Genomic DNA, 21,625 nt, shown 5'->3' with positions numbered 1-21,625 from the left:
GCAGAAACAGTTTGGGTGGGGAAGAGCATTCATGTGAAAACTCTTTTGTATTTGTGTTTCAAGAGTGGCCTTTGGCTGCTTTTGACGGTGCAGATAGACTTACACCATTTTATACCTCTTCCTTGATCCTTGGAACTTTTTCGATACTGTCTTTATACATTCATATTTCTTGGTTCCTTGAAATGATTTTGTCCCTTGTGTGCCATTTTTCTGAGTGCATTGTTTTCTTATTTTTGTTAAATTAGTTTACCATTTTTATTTACTGGAGTCTTATTTTTAATATTGTTTTACATTCTATGCGTGCATTTTCCTGAAAAGCCTGCTGCGCACTGTCTCGCCTTTCTTTCCTTTAACTGTGGAGAATTGGTATATGTCTAATGAATTTCATGGTTTATAATATAGCCTTATAGCCCGCCGTAGAGGGCTATACCGGCTATTAAAGGCCCTCTCCAGCGTTAAAGGCCGAAGGCGAGGGCCTTTAACAAGAGAGAGGGACTTTAATAGCTGGTATAGCCCACTACGAAGGGGTATAAGGCTATTAGAACATTCTGCCACTAGAGGGCAGAATGTTCTAACAAAAAAGAACAAAGCCTTATGGAAGCGCGAGGGGATTGGAATCCCCTCAGGGTCCTTGAAGCCTTTGTTCACAGGCCGAGCTGTGAACAAAGAAACATTGGAATGTTGGAGCTCCAGGCTTCTATCAGCCATTATAAGCCCGGAGCACTCCGTTTTTTTCAATAGAGCTCCCAACATTCCAATGTTCTACGTATTTATATAATGGTCACAATGTATCACTCAGTCATAAGAAGAGGTCCATTTTATTCACCATTCATGTACCATGACCCTATCCATAGCTACTTCTCTGCTGCATGCTTTGATCAACATTGAAGCTCAAGTTCTGCTTCTTTTTGCCCAGAACCTTTTAGAGAGAACATTACGGATCTGTTTGTTTTTTATGCTGTACACTATTGGATTCAGGGATGAGGGCACAACAAGGAAGACCAAACCCATCATCACAAGGAGAAGAGGGGAAGCATTCCGTCCATATCTGTGAGCCAATGTCAATCCAATCAGTGGGATGTAGAACAGCAGAACAACACAGAGGTGGCTCACACAGGTGTTCAATGCCTTCAAGAGCTCTGCTTGCATAGATGTGCCCAAGACTGTTTTCAGAATCAGCCCATAAGAACACACAATGAAGACAGAGTCTAGCAGGTATGTGGCAAGCACTAGGACCAAACCGTAGGTGCTATTGATTGTTGTATCCACACACGCCAGCTTCATGACATCAGGGTGGTAGCAGAAGGCATGGGAGAGAGCGGTGTTGGCACAGTAGGAAAGCCGGTTTAGAAGAAAGGGGATAGGGACATGAATGCAGACACCTCTGATCAGAGCCACCATTCCTAGTTTGGTGACTATTTGCTGCAATACTGAGTTGTATCTCAGAGGGTTACATATAGCAACAAAGCGGTCAAAGGCCATGGCCACCAAAATGGCAGATTCAATGGAACACAAGGAGTGGATACAAAAGAGTTGAAAGAGGCAGGAATAAAAGTTAATATTTCTGATATCAAGCCAGAAGACGCTGATCACTGTGGGTAAAGTGGAGAGGGCCATCCCCAGATCTGTGGCAGCAAGCATAGACAGCAGCAGGTACATGGGCTCAGTGAAGCACTGGTCAGTTTTGGTGATGAACAAAATGAGGCCATTTCCTAGGATGGAGGCCAGGTACAATAAACCCAGGAGAAGAGACATCCAGGTCTTTGCAGCGTCTTCTCCAGGAAACCCCATCAAGACGAACGACGTATGCTTGATGTCGCTGGAGTTGAATGTGAACATGATGCAGGTTGGAATCACATTGGTAAGATCTAGTACTGAAAATGGGAAAAATGTACATTTGTACACCGGTAACTAAATAGGTAGGAGTCAAGAAAACATTTCTTGCAGTACATTACAGACTTGACTGAATTTCTACAGCAGACAACATTACTGTGAAACATTGCAATTTGGGTTTGACAATTTATAGTTAAACTTAGCTGAAACAGATGGTGCAAATGTTTTTTTCAAAAGTTAAGAACTTACTAAACAGGCATTACAGCATCAAGTAGCTCAAACATATTTTTCCCAGATACTTGCTATTTTAAGTTACACATCAGGTACCAGCTCATAATCCTAGGGGTAAGCAACACACCAGGTTTAAGACAACCAAAGAGAATGTGACAGATGATCATATCCTTGTGAACTCATGAGCACCAGACAACAGGTTCAAGACCATGAGCTCAAGTTTGAGCAAAATGCTGAAGCACCCCTATTTGGTTAATTGACTGTACAAACCAATCTAGTGGTTGGTGATTACAATGTAATTCAATCAGTAAGTACTATTTATTAACATATGTGCAGGCATCTGTAGGGTTGATTAATGCTTTGTTGCTTTAACCCGTTGGCTGCTGCTGTCGGCCAACGGTCGTCGCGAGCACTACCCCAGTAGTGCTGCGCTCGTCCGTTGGCTGACGCGGCCCCGCCCATTTCTTAGAATGTTCCGCCCTGGCGCGGAACGCTCAGCGCAGCCAACGGGTTAAGATTATAAGCAGACAGGAGGATATACGGGAACTGGAGACCCTCTGGGACATGGCTCATGTGAAATATCTGGGATCGCATGTCCTCCTGGTAGAGTATTATCAGACATATTACCCTGAAGTGCGCCCTAGGCTACTGGAAAACTTCAGGAAGCAAAGTCAAGCGGTACACTGCTGATACACACGCAGTAGGGTGTCTTAGCAACTGCTGTCCTTGCTTAATATCGATGTTAAACTGCTTGTGAAAGTACTTGCGATGCGCTTGGGCCGTATAGCCACACACTTAGTGAATGATGACCAGTGCAGAGTTATGCCGGGAAGGGCACTTAAATGAACCTCCGGCATTGCTCCTATGTAATGTGTGCCACACAGGAAATGGTTGAGGAGGCAGCTTTGGTGGCCCTAGACATTGAAAAAGCATTTGACACCCTTTCATGGGATATTCTATGGGGGCTGCTGTGAAGAATGGGGTTCGGCCCATGGCACTTGTCATGGGTGCACCACTTATTTATGGAACGCAGGGCGAGAGCGCAAACTAGACTGGTGGTATTAGATGTACTGAATGTAGGAAGAGGAATGAGGTAGGGTTTCCCACTGTCCCTACTCCTCTTTGCGTTGGCCATGGAGTCTTTAGCGTGGTACTTGAGGATCAAACTTCAGGACTGGGGAATACAAGTAGGTGACGCCATGCATATTGTACTGATGTACGCAGACAATACCCTTGTATATGTGACCAAACTGGAATGATCCGTGCTGCTCCTCCTAGCCCTCATTGCCAATTTCAGGAGGTTTTTAGTGCTACATACCAAGAGCACAAATCAGTACTCTTTCCCTGGTGTCCTTAGCATACAGAGGAGTGGCTGATCTCCCGGAGGGAGCGCTAACCTGGGAGACAAAACAATTTTGCTACCTGGGGATTCAGATAGATCATGACCCCTGGGAGCAGTATTAGTTTAATATGGGACGGGTGGTGGAAAGACTAGTCACGTCAGTAATGTGATAGAATAAACTGCTGTTGACCGTCATGGGCAGAGTAGCTTTAAGCAACATGGTATTGCTACCTGGGTGTCTCTATACTATGCAGAAATTGTTCTGTGTCCTACCAGACTCCTTATTTTGGGAACTTAATGGGCTGTTGGTGTCCCTAACGTGGGAAGGAAAGTGAAGCAGAGTTAGGCTAAGTATCTTAAAACTAGACATGGCAGAAGGTGGAATAGGGCTCCCCGACCTCCAGTTTTATTATCTAGCAGGGCTCCTACGATACGCAGCGCGGTGGTCGAAGATGGCCCCAACTGGGAGAAGAAACTACTGGAGGGAGTGGTAATGGAGCCTCCCCAGATTGTTCAAGGAGAGTCGCAGGGCACTGGAAGGAACCCCTTTATCGGCACCCGCCGTGCGATGGGCCCCCTCAGCACAGTACTCTGGCCTGAAAGCTCCTGATTAAATCCGAAGCTGGTGCCCCTCCATATACGTTGCAGGGGGGACCACCTCGAATTTCTTTATGTCAGTGCCCCTTAATAATGGTACTGGTTGCACAGGCATGGGAAAAAGCGGTAACCCATGCTCTGAAGCATGCGCTAAACGCCAGGCTGCTCCCATACGGTGGCTGCAAACATTCATAGTCATCCATGCCTCAATGGATGTCTCTCAATGAATGAACTGAGGCTGTCAGAGGGTGGGAGACCTGTTTCTGAATGACCCTTTCGCAATGCTAGCATAGGCAGGACACTTTTTGGAGTAGGACTGGGGCAGTTTCTGCAGTATGCAAGCATTTCCATGAGATATGTACAAATTTCCCTGAGGAACCCAGTGAATCCCATGTCCTTACAGTAATAATGGATCCAGGCTCGAACTGAGGCCTGATTTTCTGTTTGCACGCTGCCCTGAAGGAGGACAGGCAGACTGGCGTAACGACCGCCCTTGATAACTGGAATAGGGACCTTGCGATCCCCCTTATGATTGAAGAGTGGAAGCAGGCTAGGGCATAAGTGCAGCAAGCTGCCAGTAATGCCAGGTTTAAATTAGCACAGCTCTACTACCTCTATAGGCCCTCCCTGATGTCACAGCAGCTGCATAGGATTTCTCCCGGTGCAACCAGAGAGCCATGCATGCTGTGCTGAGACCCCGGCTGACTTTATGTATGATACGTGGGTATGCCGTGGGGTGTGCACCTTCTCGATGGGAGTGACACAGAAGGTGAAGAGAATAACAAGAGTCAGAGTAGAGCTGACAATCTGCCACTGTATCCTGGGCCTCTTGCTGCTCCCCAGGGACAGCAGGAATATAGGATATCAATTTGCCCAACTGGCCCTGGTGCTAGTCAGGTGTTTTATTGCCATTCATTTGGCAAGTCCAGTGCCACTGATGCAGGGAAAGTGGATGGTGGAGTGTCTAGTATATAAAAAAACACTAGAACTCTTTTGGTTCCCACTGTACACCGTAGGCCTGTGATGTAAGCATTCGAGAGATGAGTTTATTTATTTATTATTATTTATTAATGATATTTATAAAGCGCGAACAATGGCCCATAGGCGTCTCGGCGCTAAAGTTGAGTTGAAGTCAGGCTTAGAGTGTTGAGTTCTGACTTACACCTGTGGCTGAATCGATAACACCCCGGAAGGTGGAAGGTGGCCTGGGTGTGATTTAGAACAGTTTAGAGCTTCCCCTCTGTGGGGTGTTACCAAGACTTAGCAGCAAGGTTTGACAGAGTGTCTGCTGTCCCCGGTTGATTGTTCAACAGGATGCCATATTGAAAATACATGCTCGTGCACACCCACACCACCCCTGGCACCAGACCCTAGAAGGAGCACACCTGATCATTATGAGACACCTTAGGGATTAAGAGATACTATGCTGTAGGAATGTTCTAAGTTACTGTTACAGGCCAAGACTTGACAAGGAATAATTACGTTGTATATTGCACAAATGCCTATAAAGCAATATGATAAAAAGATTAAAAGCAGATAGTTAAGAACTTGCAATTCCTGGATTTAGAGTCTGTGAAGATTTTATCTCGTGTGCCTGACACCTCTCAGGTGAAAGTGCAGAACTGAAACATAAGTGTGAAGTACTGTACATCAGTATTGCACAAACAGCCACTTATTACTTTACAAGAACTGGTTTTAAGGATGCAGTAATTATTACTGTATGAGATGACATTTTTGTTCCTGTTTCCCTTTTTCTCTGATTGTTCCGGATAGTACTGGCAATTATTTTTGTTTTATTTACTAGGTATACCTTTAAGGATGGTGGCCATTATATTAAAATGCAGCCTTTTTGTGATGTAAGCATGCTTTTTGATACTTGCAGTAACCAATGTACAAATGCTGAACCATAAAACTATTTGATTAGATGTTAGAACTTTTATTTTATTTTTCAGCTGTTGGCTCCATTACGGAGGAGCCGCCACTGTTTGCATTGGAGCTAATGTGGACCATGGGGATGGATAGAACACAAACAAAAGGTGCCCTAACGTTTGTTCGGCGTTTATGCGATTTTTCAGACGGATTAAGATCCACATCAGATCGATTTAAGACGATCTCTGCATTAACTGCAATTCTCCCACACCATATTTGTGCTGCACTGACCGCGATTGCTGTTCCCCTTCCCATTATCAATTTAAAGATTCCAAAAGTTTACCGGTTTGTACTCCATGATATCCAGATCTGAGGCATGGTCTTTGTTTATACGATATGACCAATGGATTCCGTTGAGATCTATTGACGGCTCCTACTCGTGGTGCTCCACTCATTTTACTCTTTGGAAAAAGGACGTCATTCATAGAACTGTGTACCAGAATCTAACTACTCTTTATCAGTAAACCTTGTTTACCATCTCGCGGACCAATACAATAAGGGCTTTGCAAATATTTATCGATCAGTCCTGATGATGGTCTCAAGGAATCATTCATAAGAGACCGAAACGTCGACCATTACCCTTATCCTATGTGAATTGATAATATTTAATTTTTGGATAGGTGTTTACAGGGTTTACAGAGAAGCTAACTGAAATTCATTGCATTCTTCCTGTATTTCTGTTGATATATTTGTATTTAAAATCCCTTGTGACTTATTTTGATAAAATTCAATATTTTGCTTATACACCTTCTTCTTCTTCTTGTTTTTGTTTTATGTTAAGTGTCTATTATATTTTTGTGTGAATAATCAGAAGTTCAAACATATGATTGATTGAACTAAACTCGATCAGGACCATTAATTTTTCCTATATTACAATTAGTCTCAAAATTCTAAAAACTCCTTTGAATAAACTCCCTTGAAGGCACTTTTTACCCATTTCATAACTTTTCACCCTAGCCCTCAAGGGTATATTGGGTTGCTTACTGTCTATACCCTAACTGAATCCACAAATCCACCAGGAAAGAGGAACTGATCCATGGCATCAACAGGTTCTGGAATGGGACTTAGCATATAAAATAAGCCTTTCTATTGGTTTTCAGTGAAACAACATATAGACAACACTACTCTATTGTCTGCAGTATCCAGCCCCCCATGCATATCTTCCATCACACAAACTCATTGCAATCCGGTTAAGGCCCACCACCATGAGATCTGTGAGTTCCAAGGGATTTCAAGCGAGGGGATGCAAGCCCCCTATGATATCTATCCACAGCAAAAGGAAAATGAATGAGATAAGGCATGATTATAACGAAGGGAAATGTTAATCAAGTCCATCATCTTTATTTGCTCAGGATGCTATTCAGCTTGAGAATCATGACAGAATTTCAGAACTTTAGAGTGCAAGTAAATTGGTTGAGAAGATACAGTGACTCTTCTCTTTAAGCTTTCCATGACTTCTTCAGGTAGATACAGTATTACATAATGGACCTGAGAGAAGAAAAGTGCCCAGGGCTCATGTCTTACTTTGGTTCAGACGTGGGTCCCGTGCTCACTAAGCCACTGGAATCAAGCTATGTTATGTTATGTTATGTTAGGGTGATTTATTGTGCGCACAGATACTCCAGCCAAGGAGCGTCCCGGCGCAAAGACAAGGCAGAACTATCCCGGCTGATGACGGCTGTTAGCCAGAAACCGGTCCTAGGATGCTTGATTTCGGTCCAGGGAAGACATGGCTTGGCAGTTCGGGTTGGACTGTTCCCATGAGGCACAGGGTCAAGACTGATTTACATATGGCCATGTCAGAACTGGGGTGGCTTGGTGAGCAAAATAACGATGGATTAAACCCAGATCTGTGACTGGGGGTGAATGTTTTGCCATTGTGCAACATTCCGTCCATCATATTGTGTGTTTTACTTTGGTTCACAACATGCTTGTTAAATACAGTTGGGGCATATTTACTAAAAATGTGCATTGTTACACCAAATTCGGCAACTCCGAGCTCTGGGATTTTTAATAAGCAGGCATGCGCTTTATTTACAAGAATACTGCGCACCCCTCCATTTCCCCTAGCGCTGGTGATAAAAAAGCTGCCTAGCGCCAGTGCAGTCTCCCTGCCATTATGTTGAAAGGGTGCCTGTGCTGAAGGGGCAATTGCTTATGTGCAGGAAGGAACATAAACAATCGTTAAAGGTGATGGAAAGAGCAAAATAAGAGGAGAAACTGATAATTTATCCTCATATTGCCATACTCAGAAAAGCTAAGCCCGACATTAGTTATTGGCCCTGCCTCAGCCTTGTAAATCTAAGGTGGCGTGAAAATCCAATGGGTATTGCGCTGGAACGCCCACTGTAACACCCGTTGCACAACGCTTTGCCTCAGAGGACTAGGCAAAAGGTGGCATATTTACAAGGCGGAGGTGTTAAGCCAAGTTAAGTGACTTAGCACCACTTTGTAAATATGTGAAATGGAGCTACGCCACTGGAGCGCCAATAAAAGTGACGCTTTAAACCATCCTTAGGTGTCTCCACATGTCTTGATGAAGACCCTATTTCGATGATCTGAGGGGCATATTACCAAGCAATAGCGTTAATTATCGCTATTGCTTGGTTAGAGACAAAAATTTACTGCTGAGCTGCGGCGATTTTTATCGCAGATAAACCTTGGTATTACCAAGGTTTATCGCAAATGCGATAAAAATCGGCCGAAATGCATGAATATCGCTGTAAAGTCAGCGATATTCATGCATTACCGAGCTAATGCTCTTAGCCATGTTATCCACCTCCCATTGGATAACATGGCTAAGAACTGCTCAGGGCAGGTGTTAGCTTTTGGAGATATTCGCGCTTAGCGCGAATATCTCCAAAAGTTGGTAATAGGAGATAGCGATGTTAGCGACTGTTTCCAGTCGCTAACATCTTGGCACACACCCACTTTGCATGTCATTTGCATGTCATTACTGATAAATATCACTGACATGCAAAGTGGGGCCCAAGATGGTCGCTATCTTCTACTAGCTGTCGCTAACTGGTGTTAGCGACAGCTAGGTAATAGGGAGATAATTTTATCTCCGCTTTCTTGGATAAACCCCCTTGATAATATGCCAATTCCCTCTCGTAGTATTGGGGTCGAAACGTCGACGGTCTCATTTGTTTTCACCAATTAACAACAGCAATCCATTTACTGTGTCATTGAGATACTATGTCATTTCATGTATATTTAGCCATAAGATGTGGCTGGGCAGGTTATTATCGTTTGTTGATGCAAATATCGCACGCTGCCTTCCCTTTCCCTCCTTCACTACTACACAACATTGAGCACTCCTTGCTTCCCTCTGGAGCACCTTATCACAAAGTTCGTAGACATTTGTGGTAAAACTGAATATGAATGAATATCATGAATCTATGGAGAACTGGTTTTTTTTAGAGGTACAGGGAGATACTGGGCGCACTGCACACGTTAGTGTTGAGAATGGATAGGTCTGGGTGCAAGTAGGCGAGGGGAAAAGGCCCTAAACCCCTCCAAGGGTGTGCAATGCACACACCAAACAATGTGAAAACAAATACCAAATGCACACCAAATTGCAGTACAGAGAGAGATGTCTCAATGGGCATAGATGAGTACAAGTAACATAGTACAGAACACAAAGGGGAAGCGAAGTAGTGCGATTCCTCTTTATTTGCATGGACGGCCAGCCAAATAAAAAAAACGATGCTCATTGGTTTCCTATGCACTGTGACAGACTTGGAAGATTTGACTTTTACTCTTCCACTTGGCAGTGAAGCAGTCTGAATCGGATGTAAAGAGTTTTGATGAAGGGTGGCTCAATCAAGTTCATAAAGGGCTCGAATCCTAGCATGGGTTTCATCTGCAGGAATTTGTCATTAAGAGGACCGAGAGTCCAAGAATGTATCAGGGTGCTATCTTTAGTCCCCCAAAAATGAAACTCGACCATATGGGAAGCGCTACAAGAAATAGGGGCTGGATTGGTCCAAAAAGCAGTCAGACCCAGGGTGTCTAATATCTATTGCACATATGTAAGCCATGGGAGTGTTGCTAACAATGATTTTTTTCTCCAGGATATCTCTCAGACCATTCCTGCTCTTAACCAATATGAAAGTGGTTTCAGTCTAACCTTGGAAGTAATAGATTGCATGTCCAGGTTGTGTTTAAAAACAAGGGAGTGCTTTGGGGGAGTTTTAGGGCCGCTCTGAATAATGTATTTTCAACAACTCCTAAGGGATCAATATTACAATAGCCCCATACTTCTGCACCATAGGTTGCAACAGCCACAGCTTGAGCTCTCTGTATTTCAAGGAGGGGAGATATAGGCTGTATGCAAATTTCAATGTCGCTGCCGCCCTGTGGGTTAGCAAATGCCTACACTTTGAGATCTGGCTTGCCCAGTAATTACTGCTAGAAAGGTGAATGCCTGGATAAAGCCAGAGACTCCCTCACGGTCCACATCGTCTAGCCCGATAGCCCCTCCAAAGTGCCTATGGGGAGGAATTGCCATACACTTAGCTTTAGGAGTATATATGGTTTAGCCCCTGCTTAAACTTAATGCAAAACAGCTTGAATCTATTTGATATGATTTCTAGGCCTTTAGGGGTTTTGGACACCAACAAGGTGTCATCAGCAAGCAGTGCCATTTTCTCATGGTTTAAATTTCTTTATTAATGTTGCAACACAAAAACATGACCACATATGTGTGGCTATCATCAAGCGGAGTGGTAGCACCTACAACTGGACAAAGCGAATCAAAGGCGTAAATTTGACATTGGGCGCATAGTGTCATTTTTTTAGCGTTTGGTGAAGAGCTCATTGCATAGACACTTTTGAAAAAATGTTTCTTGCTGAATAAAGCAGAAAATAATACATCTGCTAATGCACATTTCTTCCCCATCTTAGTGATTGTTTACTCAGTAGAAGCATATGCCGCAAGGACTAAAGCATGTGTACAACTGGAAATGTAACAAAAGTTATAGATTTCAAGAGAGTGAACCTTAAAACAATATAAACATCTGAACAAATGGTACACATCTGCCTATCCTGGCAGCAAACCAAAGTCAATCTACAATTACCACAACACAAAGGGCATTATTTTGAGTTTGGTGATTGGGCTAGTTTGTCTAAAACATGACAGGCTATCTGTGAGCCCTATTACAAGTACATTTTAACCTATGGCACCAGAGCATATAATGAGCATTATAACCTATGATGCTTGGAACGTCTGCCACATTTTGATGGAATGAACCATCTGCTAAACTCTAACTAAGCTCCAAAGCATCTAAAGTCTGTGTAGCCACCATTTCTTGTGTACGACTAGTGCTGTCTGTGCTCAAGGAATTTGGCAACGCGGAACAAAAACAAGTCAGCCAATGTAAACAAATGAGACACTTGAGTGAGATACATTTTCAATCAATGATCAGCATTCATCAGCAGAAAATTTTAAATTTGTGTCTGCTAAATGTTAGGGGAGCATATAGTCTGCTGGATGCTAATACTTATGTATTGTACGCGGGTCGCTGCAGAGAACGGGAGATGCACACACTTCCATACGTTATAAGCATTTAGACAACAAATGGGGAGGGATGGTTCCAAGTTGATTGGCCGTAGAGCCTCAGATTGCAATCTCCCTTACAAAATGTAATGTTATGCAGTAATTACAACATTAATGAGTGTGCAGAGATATGTATTGAAGTTCTAGAATTTGTTAGCCGGGACAGTCCATTGGGCTTATCATCCTCAACTCCACTTTGGGGAACAATATCATTACATTTGTTGGTTCACTTAATTCCATTTTACACAAATAACAGAAACTCTGACACAATAAAACATTGACATAATACATTTTTATAGATTTACAACTTGTGTCATGAGTGACTTCGAGGTATATAATTTGAATACCCAGAAAATGTATATTATCCCTGAGGAAGCGATGGCCACATTTGTTCAGTCGCAAAGCCCGTGTTGGCATGACATCTGTCTATGGCGGCAAACATTGGGCTTATTCGCCTACTCTTGGTCAAAGCTGAAAGTACTTTTAGCTCCACAACTTGTTAAAGTTTTTTCGAAATCAAATAAAACAAAGAATGAAAAATAACCTCCTGTAAGTTTGTGAATTCTGTGGAAGCCTCCGAAACTGTGTTCCTAAGTTATGAGCAGTCAAGCTGAGAAGATTGGAGCTATCTCTCTCTCTCTCTCACTCTCACACACACATATGCACATACACACATGCACACACACACGTGAGAACATTTTCGTCAGCTGTGGTTGGGTCCGTCTGACAGGATCAGGTAAAAAGTGGTTTGATGGTATTTTAACTGTGTCTATTTGGTAAGGTCATTTAAGTACCTCAAGACTAGGGCTCCCAGTTTTCCGTTTTTACTGAATTTTACAGATAAATACAGACAGAAATCTATTTATTTCCCTGTCTGTAATTTTTTTTAAATATACAAAATAGGTCTTCTCTTAATGTTTGTTTTCTACTGTCAACCATGAGTGCCAGGTCTATAAGTGTAAAGATTGTAAGGTTGGGGAGATGAAAAAAAGTCAACAAATTTCCTAATTAAGCTGAATTAAGTGCAGATCTGCAGTTATTTATGCTATTCTACAATGCAAGTGTTTTCAGATAATGCTACTGCACTGTATACTGCTGAATCCTTTTGGGCATTCAAATGTGAATATATATTTATCAGTATAATAAATGTGGAAAAATACCCATATCAGCTTCATTTATGCAGAACACTAAAAATAAAAATGGATTAACACAGAAAAAATAAGTAAAAAATAAATTAGGATAAATACAGAAAGAAATGTTGAAAAAATTAATACCATCAAACCGGGAGCCCTATTCAAGACCTAGTGAGATTACTTACTTTGCATTTGGTCACGATGGTTTCACCACCAACTGCTATAACTTAAAGCATTACCGCTGTCTAGGTTTCAGTATGTGGGTTTCTTTTGCCTCGTAGATAAGTTAATGTTTCACCAAGCAGCTCAATTGTGTTTTTGTAATAGAAAGTCTTTATATTTGTATTTAAAAAAGGCTGTGTTGAGTACAGTCTTACATCCCTTACACATCACAGTAATGTATGCTTTGACCTCCAAACACAGGTATATATTGTTCTGATGTTGTCATCCAAGCAGTTATGTTTCCCTCTGGGCATTTCATACGGAATATCCCATGTTTCATTTTCTGAATCTGCAGTGTGCTGAACGTCACCTTTGTGGATTTAGCACCACAAGAGAGCCAGATGCGAGATACACACTGAGGGGCTTATTTAAGAGCCCCCTGCCCCACTGTAGTATCCCTTTTTGTGATACTCCGGTGGTGCAGATTACAAAATCAGATCTATGAGGCCACGTAAGGCCACTTTGCGTGGCTTTGAATAGCCTCAAAGGTATGGTGTAGGACAAAGCAGCACAAATCGCTGCGTTGCCTTAGTTTGTCCTCAGGAGTTTGCCAGCGTTGCGGTGGATTTACCCATGCAACACCCATAGATTTTGACACAGCCCCAGATTTATAGGAGCCTGTAAACCTGGCGAAGAACCAAATCCCTACGCCTCTCGAGGTGAGGCGTAACGAGTACACATTTCTTTATTTCTCATAGTTTTGTTATCTCTCCGTGTATCCTGTATTCTGCAGCACACACAGCAAGAGGAAAATGCCTCTTAGGATTGTTTCTGCGCAGGAAGGTGCCCCTTCCTGCCCAAAAGCAATCCTGTCAACAACACAGGCACCCTTGCACCATGGTGCAGGGGTGCCGCCGGCGCTAAGCTGAAGAAATGATGCTAGCACAGGGAGAAAGGCCAGCAATGCACCGTATTGCATAAATATAGGGGCAGACTTATAAGCCCCTTGCGCCTCTTTTACGCTGCTGTTGCGTCACTTTTGTGACGCAGCAGCATTGCAAAAGATGCACCATGGTATGGGGTATTTACAACATGACGCATCTGGGAGATGCATCACGTTGTAAAGCCCTGCGCCAGAAGGAGGCGTTCCTGCGCAGGGGGGGTGGAGGGGGTTGTTCCAGCGCAGGAACGCCTTCTAAAAGTGGCTGAGTGAAATCTACAAGATTTCACTCAGTCACTTTGGGGCCCATGCTGCCTCAAAACCCTGCGCCTGCTTGAAGCAGGCGTAAGGATTGACGCAGCATTAACAAGATAGGGCCCCCCAGAGCATTGCTGGAGCTGTGTCGCGCTTGCAACGCAACTCCAGCAAATGCGGCGCATCCAGGGTGGCAGAGGCATGGCGCACAATAAGTGGCACATCCCTGCTGATATGCAGGGATGCGCCACTTATTGTAAACATGCCCCATAGTGCCTTTCAGTACTTTCACTTTGCGCAGCAAGATGACTTACGGTGCAGCCCTAAGCCAAATCCTCGTAATTTAGAGCCTGACCGTATTGTAATATTCTCTGCTTTTAGCACAGTTGTGGAAAACCCGTATTGTGTTTCTGCTTTGTCAGCTCCGTTCTGTTCTCTGTGTTTCTTTTTTTTTGGTATAATTGTATTGGTTGGGTGTGTTCTACTGCTTGTAAAGTGAAAAACAGGAATGCTTTGTCCCTAAAAATGCCCTGCTTCATACTAAAAAACGCAATAGCTAAAAAAGTTTTAAATCTAAAACCAATAAATGTGGAAAATCCTGCACCCCAACCAATGAGGAGTAAAAATATGTGCTCATTCAAGCACTGCTGCAGTTCCTCCACGCAGCGAATTAATTTCAGAGAACCTCCAGCACTTTTGTAAGTAGTAGTCGGTTTGCCATGGGCAACAGTTAAAAGCACTCACTATTTGGTGCAATATTACGCTCACATCAAGAACTACGGTCTTACTGCAGGTAAACAGAAATATTGCAGGTAAACAATCGCTTACCGGAAGTAAATGTAGTACAGTCGCAAAGAGGTGAAAAGATACATCAAATTGTTAAAAACGGAATACCTTTTTATCCATTTCTAGAATTCCAAGAAGCACTAGAAGTCCCTCAAATGTTCTCTCTTTCAATCTAGCTTTCTATAAAAATCTGTGTCTTTCTATTTTTCTCTCTCTCATCCACAAACAGTCTCTCTCCTCTTGTTTTCGCTCTCCCGCTTACCTTGTCCCCAAGTGATTTTAAAGGTCCTGTGTTATAGACTCGGGGTGTCAAAAGTCGCATCACTTGGAGTAGATGGCTGCAGCGGATAGAAACATCCTTTTAACTAATTTACTTGCAGAATGAGTGTACTTATCAACTTCTCACTGAAATGAAAATTAGTGTCAAATGAAATGAGTTTGAGATCAGCCACTGTCTCCTGCTCACCTCAGTTCTTTCTGAGCTGAATGATGACGACCTGCACTTTTGATTTTGCAAGATGGATAATAGTGAGATATGTTTTTAATTAATTTGCATGAATAAGTTAGAGGTATACCACAAACCTCATTATTCCCTGCACATGCTACTTTCAGGGATGCTCTAGCTACAGAATTGTCCTCATAAAGCAGTACCCCCAAGCATTCAGCATCACTACCCTATCCAAAGAGCCCTTCAGGGAAGTGGTGTCCAATAATGTGGTGATAGTGGTGATAGAGCGCGAGTGGGAGCGGGAGTCCTGCGTGTGTTATTAGAAGACTACAAGTGATGCAAAACTCAGCCCCATGGATACAGCTGAAATGACCAACAAATCAGACTGTTTCTAGTGACTTGGCTTATTTAGATTGTTGCCTGTGCCAAGAAGGTACAGTACAAGGCTCTTTCTATAGCCCATGCTTTTCATAAAAAGGACCTCCGCTTCTACAGCACTTGGTTTATCCTTGTATCCCAAGAAGATTGTCACGATCTGCTGCTGTAGGGCCTTTTAAAGTTCCTAAGATAAAAAAAGCCAGGGATGGAGAAGGATCATGTGCCTACCTGGCTAAGAAATTGTGGAATTCGCTACCTGTAGCTTTAAGAAGGAACAATGATGAAGCAAGCTTTAGAAGGCAGTTGAAGGCTGCACTAGTCACCTAAGGGCTGTGGACTCGGAGACTAGATTAGCATAGATGGCACCTCCGTCTGTCAGCTTGTGAGGATCTGAAGAGGCCTGAGTGCAGTTACTTATAAGCCTTATAGAGCCCTGGAGAACCACTTAATTGGGCCCCTATGGGCCTCACAGCTGAGCCACACTTTTCTAACAAAATAGTATTTTATCTTTCGTAATACGAATGCTGAAAATCTCAGGTGTCCCCTTACTTACAGGCACCAAAAAATGGTGGTGTGTGATGTTTTTGATAATGATTGAGTGTTAGGCCTTTTTTTTCCGTGTGTTTACCCCCACGTTTTGCTTTTTGGCCACTTGTTTTTCATCCTATTTTTATTGGGTTTTTTTGGACTGTGGGCACTTTATCACTGCTAATCAGTGCTAAAGTGCATATGCTCTCCCTGTAAATTGGTATTATGGATTGGTGTTTCCATAATTGGCTTATTTGATGTACTACTAAGTCCAAAGTACAGTGCACTGTGTGTGCCCAGGACTTGTACATCAAATGGTGCTAGTGGACCTGCATCACTGATTGTGACTCACACACAAGCAGCCTTTCAAAGGGTTCTCAGACCTGTTGATTTGGCAACTGCACACACTTTCTCACATGTAAGGCACCCATAAAGTAGGCCCAAGTCTCCCTCATGGGCAGGGTGCAGTGTGTGTAAAAGGTAGGACCAGGCAGGTCTCCCCCCTCACCGCCACACAGCCCTCATGTGCCCTGAGCCTGCCACTGCTGCCGCTCGCATTTGGTTTGTGCCCCGCACACTGCCTGTACTCTGCTCTGCCACTTGTCAGCACTGTTCTTCATCTTTTCGCATTGTTATGCCCCTTGTTGCCTACTGTTTATCTTAAATTTTCCAGCTCTGTTGTCCTTCCCCCCTTGTGCCCCTTGTTGCCTACTATTGAAACCCCTGCCCGCTCCCACCCTCGTTCTTTCTGCCTGCTGTAACCCCCGCCGCTCTGTCCCCTGCGGCCCGCTTTTCCCATTCGCTGCCCCGCTCCCGCCTCCCAGCTGCTCCTCCCTCCCGCACCCCCTCATATGTAGGCCACTCGCAATGGCCGTGCCAATGGCCGCGCCAATGGCGCCTGGACAAAGCCCAGCGCCAGAACCCCTGGCCCTCGCAAAGACCACGGTGCCCGACTCCACTACGAATCCAGCACCCTCCACGTACTCAACGCCGGACGCTCACGCACCTGCTGCCTGGCCGCCCCAAGGCGCACCCAAGGACCCTTCGCCTGCTGGAACTGCAGCTTCACCAGCATCCGGCACGCCAACCCACCTACTGAAGAACCCAACTTTCTCAGATGCATCCTGCTCAACACCCGCACCGCCCGCAAACACGTGGTCGAACTCTGCGACCTACTCGACACTAACACCACAGACGTCGCCTTCCTGACGGAGACCTGGCTGAACCCCTCCTTGGTACCCAACATCGCCATAGCCATCCCGCAAGGCTACAAGATCACCCGCAAGGACCGCACCAACGGAGAAGGAGGAGGAATCGCCATCGTCCACAGGAACACTCTCAGAGTCTCGACCAGCACCGACATCACTCTCAGCACCGCCGAATACCTGCACTTCCAGATCCACACCGACTCCAAAACCACCCTCAGAGGCACCCTCGTCTACAGACCCCCGGACCCCGACCGCAGTTCAGCGATTCCATCACCGACTTCATAAGCACACACGCCCTCACCTCCAAGGACTACATCCTCCTCAGGGACCTGAACGTCCACCTTGAGAACAACAACGACCCCTACTCTTCCACCCTGATCGCCAACCTCACCAACCTAGGACTCAGACAACTCGTCACTACACCCACACACTCCGCAGGCCACATGCTTGACCCCATCTTCTCAGCAAGCTCCCACGTCTTCTTCAACCACACTACCGTACTCTACTGGACCGACCACTGCTGCATCCACTTCACCTTCTGGAAACCCACCACGCCCACTGACCCAGCAGAGGCCTCACCGCCGCTGGAGCAAAGTCCCTGAAGACCAGCTAACCACCACCGTCACCCAGAGCCCACCCGCAGACCCAACCGACCCCTATGCCGCAGCCCGCAACCTCAGACAGTGAATCAACAACGGTGCCAACACCCTCACCCCGCTCAAGACACCCTCTAACACCCACACCAGCAAGAAAGCCAGCTGGTTCACCGAAGACCTCCAGGCCTCCAAGCGAACCAGCCGAAAACTTTAAAAAAACTGGATCCATGAACAAACTCCGGAAAGCTACACAGCCCACAAGAACGCCACCTGCAGACACAACCACCTCATCAGATCTGCCAAAAGGACCTCCTTCAATGACCGCCTAGATAACAATGCACACAACAGCAAAGAGCTCTTCAACATCGTGAAGGAACTCTCCAACCCAGCTCCAACACCGATGACATCCCACCTTCAGAAGACCTGTGCGACTCGCTGGCCACCTTCTTCAATCGCAAGATCGCAGACATCCACGACAGCTTCGACGCCATCACCACCCCGGCAACCACTGAGATCCCAACTCCCACGACCACCACCCGCACCAACCGCCTGCTCTCCTAGACCAACATCAATGCTGACGACACCATCAAGATCATGAACACCGTCCACTCCGGATCCCGGAAGACCCCTGCCCACACCACATCTTCAACAAAGCCAGCAGCACCATCGCACCCCATCTTTGGAAAACCATCAACATCTTCTTTGAGACAGCGATCTTCCCGAAGAGCTGGAAGCACGCAGAAATAAGCGTCTTACTCAAGAAACCCAAGGCAGACCCCAAGGACCTCAAGAACTTCCGATCCATCTCCCTGCTCCTGTTCCGAGCGAAGGTCATCGAAAAGGCCGTCAACAAACAACTGACCAGCTTCCTCGAGGAGAACAGCATCCTGGACCCATCCCAGTCTGGGTTCTGCAGCAACCACAGCACCAAAACTGCCCTCATTGCCGCCACCGATGACATCAGGACCCTGCTGGACAGTGGAGAAACCGCAGCCCTCATCCTCCTGGACCTGTCAGCCATCTTCGACACGGTCTGCTACCGCACACTATGAACACGCCTCCATGGTGCTGGAATCCAAGAGAAGGCCCTGGACTGGAGTCACAGGACCACCTTCTTCCTCTCCGGCAGAACACAGAACATCCGCCTCCCCCCTATGCTCTGAAGCCACCGGGATCATCTGCGGTGTACCCCAAGGCTTATCCCTCAGCCCAACGCTGTTCAACGTCTACATGGCACCACTCGCCCATGTCACACGAAGGCACAACCTCAACATCATCTCCTACGCCGACGACACCCAGCTGATCCTCTCCCTCACCAAAGACTCCCACACCGCCAAAACCAACCTCCACGAAGGAATGAAGGCTGTCGCCGACTGGATGAGAGACAGCCAAAGCTGAAATCGGACAAGATGGAGGTCCTCATCCTCGGATCTACCCCCTCGGCCTGAGATGACTCCTAGTTGCCCACTGCACTAGGAGCACCTCCCACACCCACCGACCATGCACGCAACCTAGGGGTCATCCTTGGCTCCACCCTTTCCATGACAAAGCAGGTCAACGCCGTCTCCTCCTTCTGCTTCAACACCCTCCGCATGCTTCGCAGGATCTTCAAGTGAATCCCCACCGAAACAAGAAGGACGGTCACCCAGGCCCTCGTCAGCAGTAGACTGGACTACGGAAACAGACTCTACGCAGTAGCATCGGCCAAACTCCTGAAACAGCTCCTATGCATCCAGAACGCCTTCGCACGCCTGATCCTTGACATCCCTCGCCACAGCCACATCACACCCCACCTGAGAGACCTGCACTGGCTCCCTATCAGCAACAGGATAACCTTCAAACTCCTCACCCACGCACACAAGGCACTCCACAACACCGGACCGGCGTATCTCAACAGCCGACTCTACACCCCCACCCACCAGCTCCGCTATGCAGACCGCACCCTCACCACCGTCCCCCGCATCCCAAGAGTGACCACCGACAGCAGATCATTCTCCCATCTCACTGCTAAAACATGGAACACCCTCCCCATCCACCTGGGGCAGACCAAAGACCTTCTAACCTTAAGGAGACTTCTCAAGACCTGGCTCAACGAACAGTAGCAGCTCCCCTCCCCAGCGCCTTGAGACCCTCACAGGTATGTAGTGCGCTCTATAAATGCTATGATTGATTGAGTGATTGATTGATAGTGAGGAGTGAGACAGGTCCTGATAGTGAAATACAGTGTATTTCATTTTTCACTATTGAAAGGCTAGCTGTCCCATGGGATACAATTGGAGATAACTAATAACATCTTATAAATATAACTTCCTATTGGGACAAAATAGAAAGATGGGGTTTAGCATGCCTGACCTCAGAAAATAAAAATGCTTCTTTTGGTAAAGATTTTTTTTCTATGGTGTATTTGAAAGTACCACTTTTAGAAAGTAGGTACTTTCTAGCTTAGTCATCCTGTGTGCCTCTGCTGGCTTGTAGATTGATTGTCTGGCTTTTGAGTGACAGGGGCTGGGGATGTGCATTTTCTCAGACAACCATGGGGGGGGGGAATTTGATGTGTGTCCTAACTTTGAATGAATCATGGCTGGGCTGAACAGGCTTGGGCTGCATTCAGAGTAGTGGGATATGTTTCCCCTAGCACCTGAATAGGCCTGGTCTGCATTTAGAACTCCTGGCCCTCGCAAACACCACGGCGCCCGACTCCACGACGACTCTAGCACCCTTCACGTGCTCAACGCCGGACGCTCACGCACCTGCTGCCTAGCCGCCCCAAGGCGCACCCAAGGACCCTTCGCCTGCTGGAACTGCAGCTTCACCTGCATTCGGCCCGCCAACCCACCTACTGAAGAACCCAACTTCCTCAGATGCATGCTGCTCAACACCCGCACCGCCCGCAAACACGCGGTCAAACTCTGGGACCTACTCGACACTAACACCACAGACGTCGCCTTCCTGACGGAGACCTGGCTGAACCCCTCCTCGGTACCCAACATCGCCATAGCCATCCCGCAAGGCAACAAGATCACCCGCAAGGACCGCACCAATGGAAAAGGAGGAGGAATCGCCATCGTCCACAGGAACACTCTCAGAGTCTCGACCAGCACCAACGACACCTTAAGCACCGCCGAATACCTGCACTTCCAGATCCACACCGACCCCAAAACCACCCTCAGAGGCACCCTCGTCTACAGACCCCCGGACCCCGACCGCAGTTCAGCGACTCCATCACCGACTTCATAAGCACACACGCCCTCACCTCCAAGGACTACATCCTCCTCGGGGACCTGAACTTCCACCTTGAGAACAACAACGACCCCAACTGTTCCACCCTGATCGCCAACCTCACCAACTTCGGACTCAGACAACTTGTCACTACACCCACACACTCCGCAGGCCACATGCTTGACCCCATCTTCTCAGCAAGCTCCCACGTCTTCTTCAACCACACCACGTACTCTACTGGACCGACCACTGCTGCATCCACTTCACCTTCCGGAAACTCACCACGCACGACCGACCCAGCAGAGGCCTCAACGCCGCTGGAGCAAAGTCCCTGAAGACCAGCTAACCACCACCGTCGCGCAGAGCCCACCTGCAGACCCAACCGACCCCTATGCCGCAGCCCGCTACCTCAGACAGTGGATCAACAGCTGCGCCAACACCCTCACCCCGCTCAAGACACCCTCTAACACCCACACCAGC

General features: G+C 46.2%; 1 protein-coding gene across 1 annotated transcript; it reads right to left on the bottom strand.

The window, feature by feature from the left end:
• Nucleotides 1-891: 891 nt before the first annotated feature.
• On the bottom strand, nt 892-4,396 carry LOC144774001 (olfactory receptor 51G2-like). Its single transcript, XM_078659044.1, has 2 exons — nt 4,252-4,396; nt 892-1,802 (listed from the first exon to the last, which is right to left on the bottom strand). The coding sequence occupies exons 1-2, from the start codon at nt 4,394-4,396 to the stop codon at nt 892-894; spliced, it is 1,056 nt and encodes a 351-aa protein (XP_078515170.1).
• Between the last annotated feature and the right edge of the window lie 17,229 nt (nt 4,397-21,625).

Source organism: Lissotriton helveticus, chromosome 8, assembly GCF_964261635.1.
Source record: "Lissotriton helveticus chromosome 8, aLisHel1.1, whole genome shotgun sequence".
NCBI lineage: Eukaryota > Metazoa > Chordata > Amphibia > Caudata > Salamandridae > Lissotriton > Lissotriton helveticus.
This window is presented reverse-complemented; position numbering and strand designations above follow the sequence as displayed.

Bases quoted from the DNA above. Each gene is read 5' to 3' on its own strand.
- LOC144774001 (XM_078659044.1), bottom strand. From the start codon at position 4,396: ATGGGATTCACTGGGTTCCTCAGGGAAATTTGTACATATCTCATGGAA. The intron at 1,803-4,251 runs CCTCTGACAGCC...TCAAGCATACGT, and splicing joins TTCAGAAACAGGTCTCCCAC to CGTTCGTCTTGATGGGGTTT.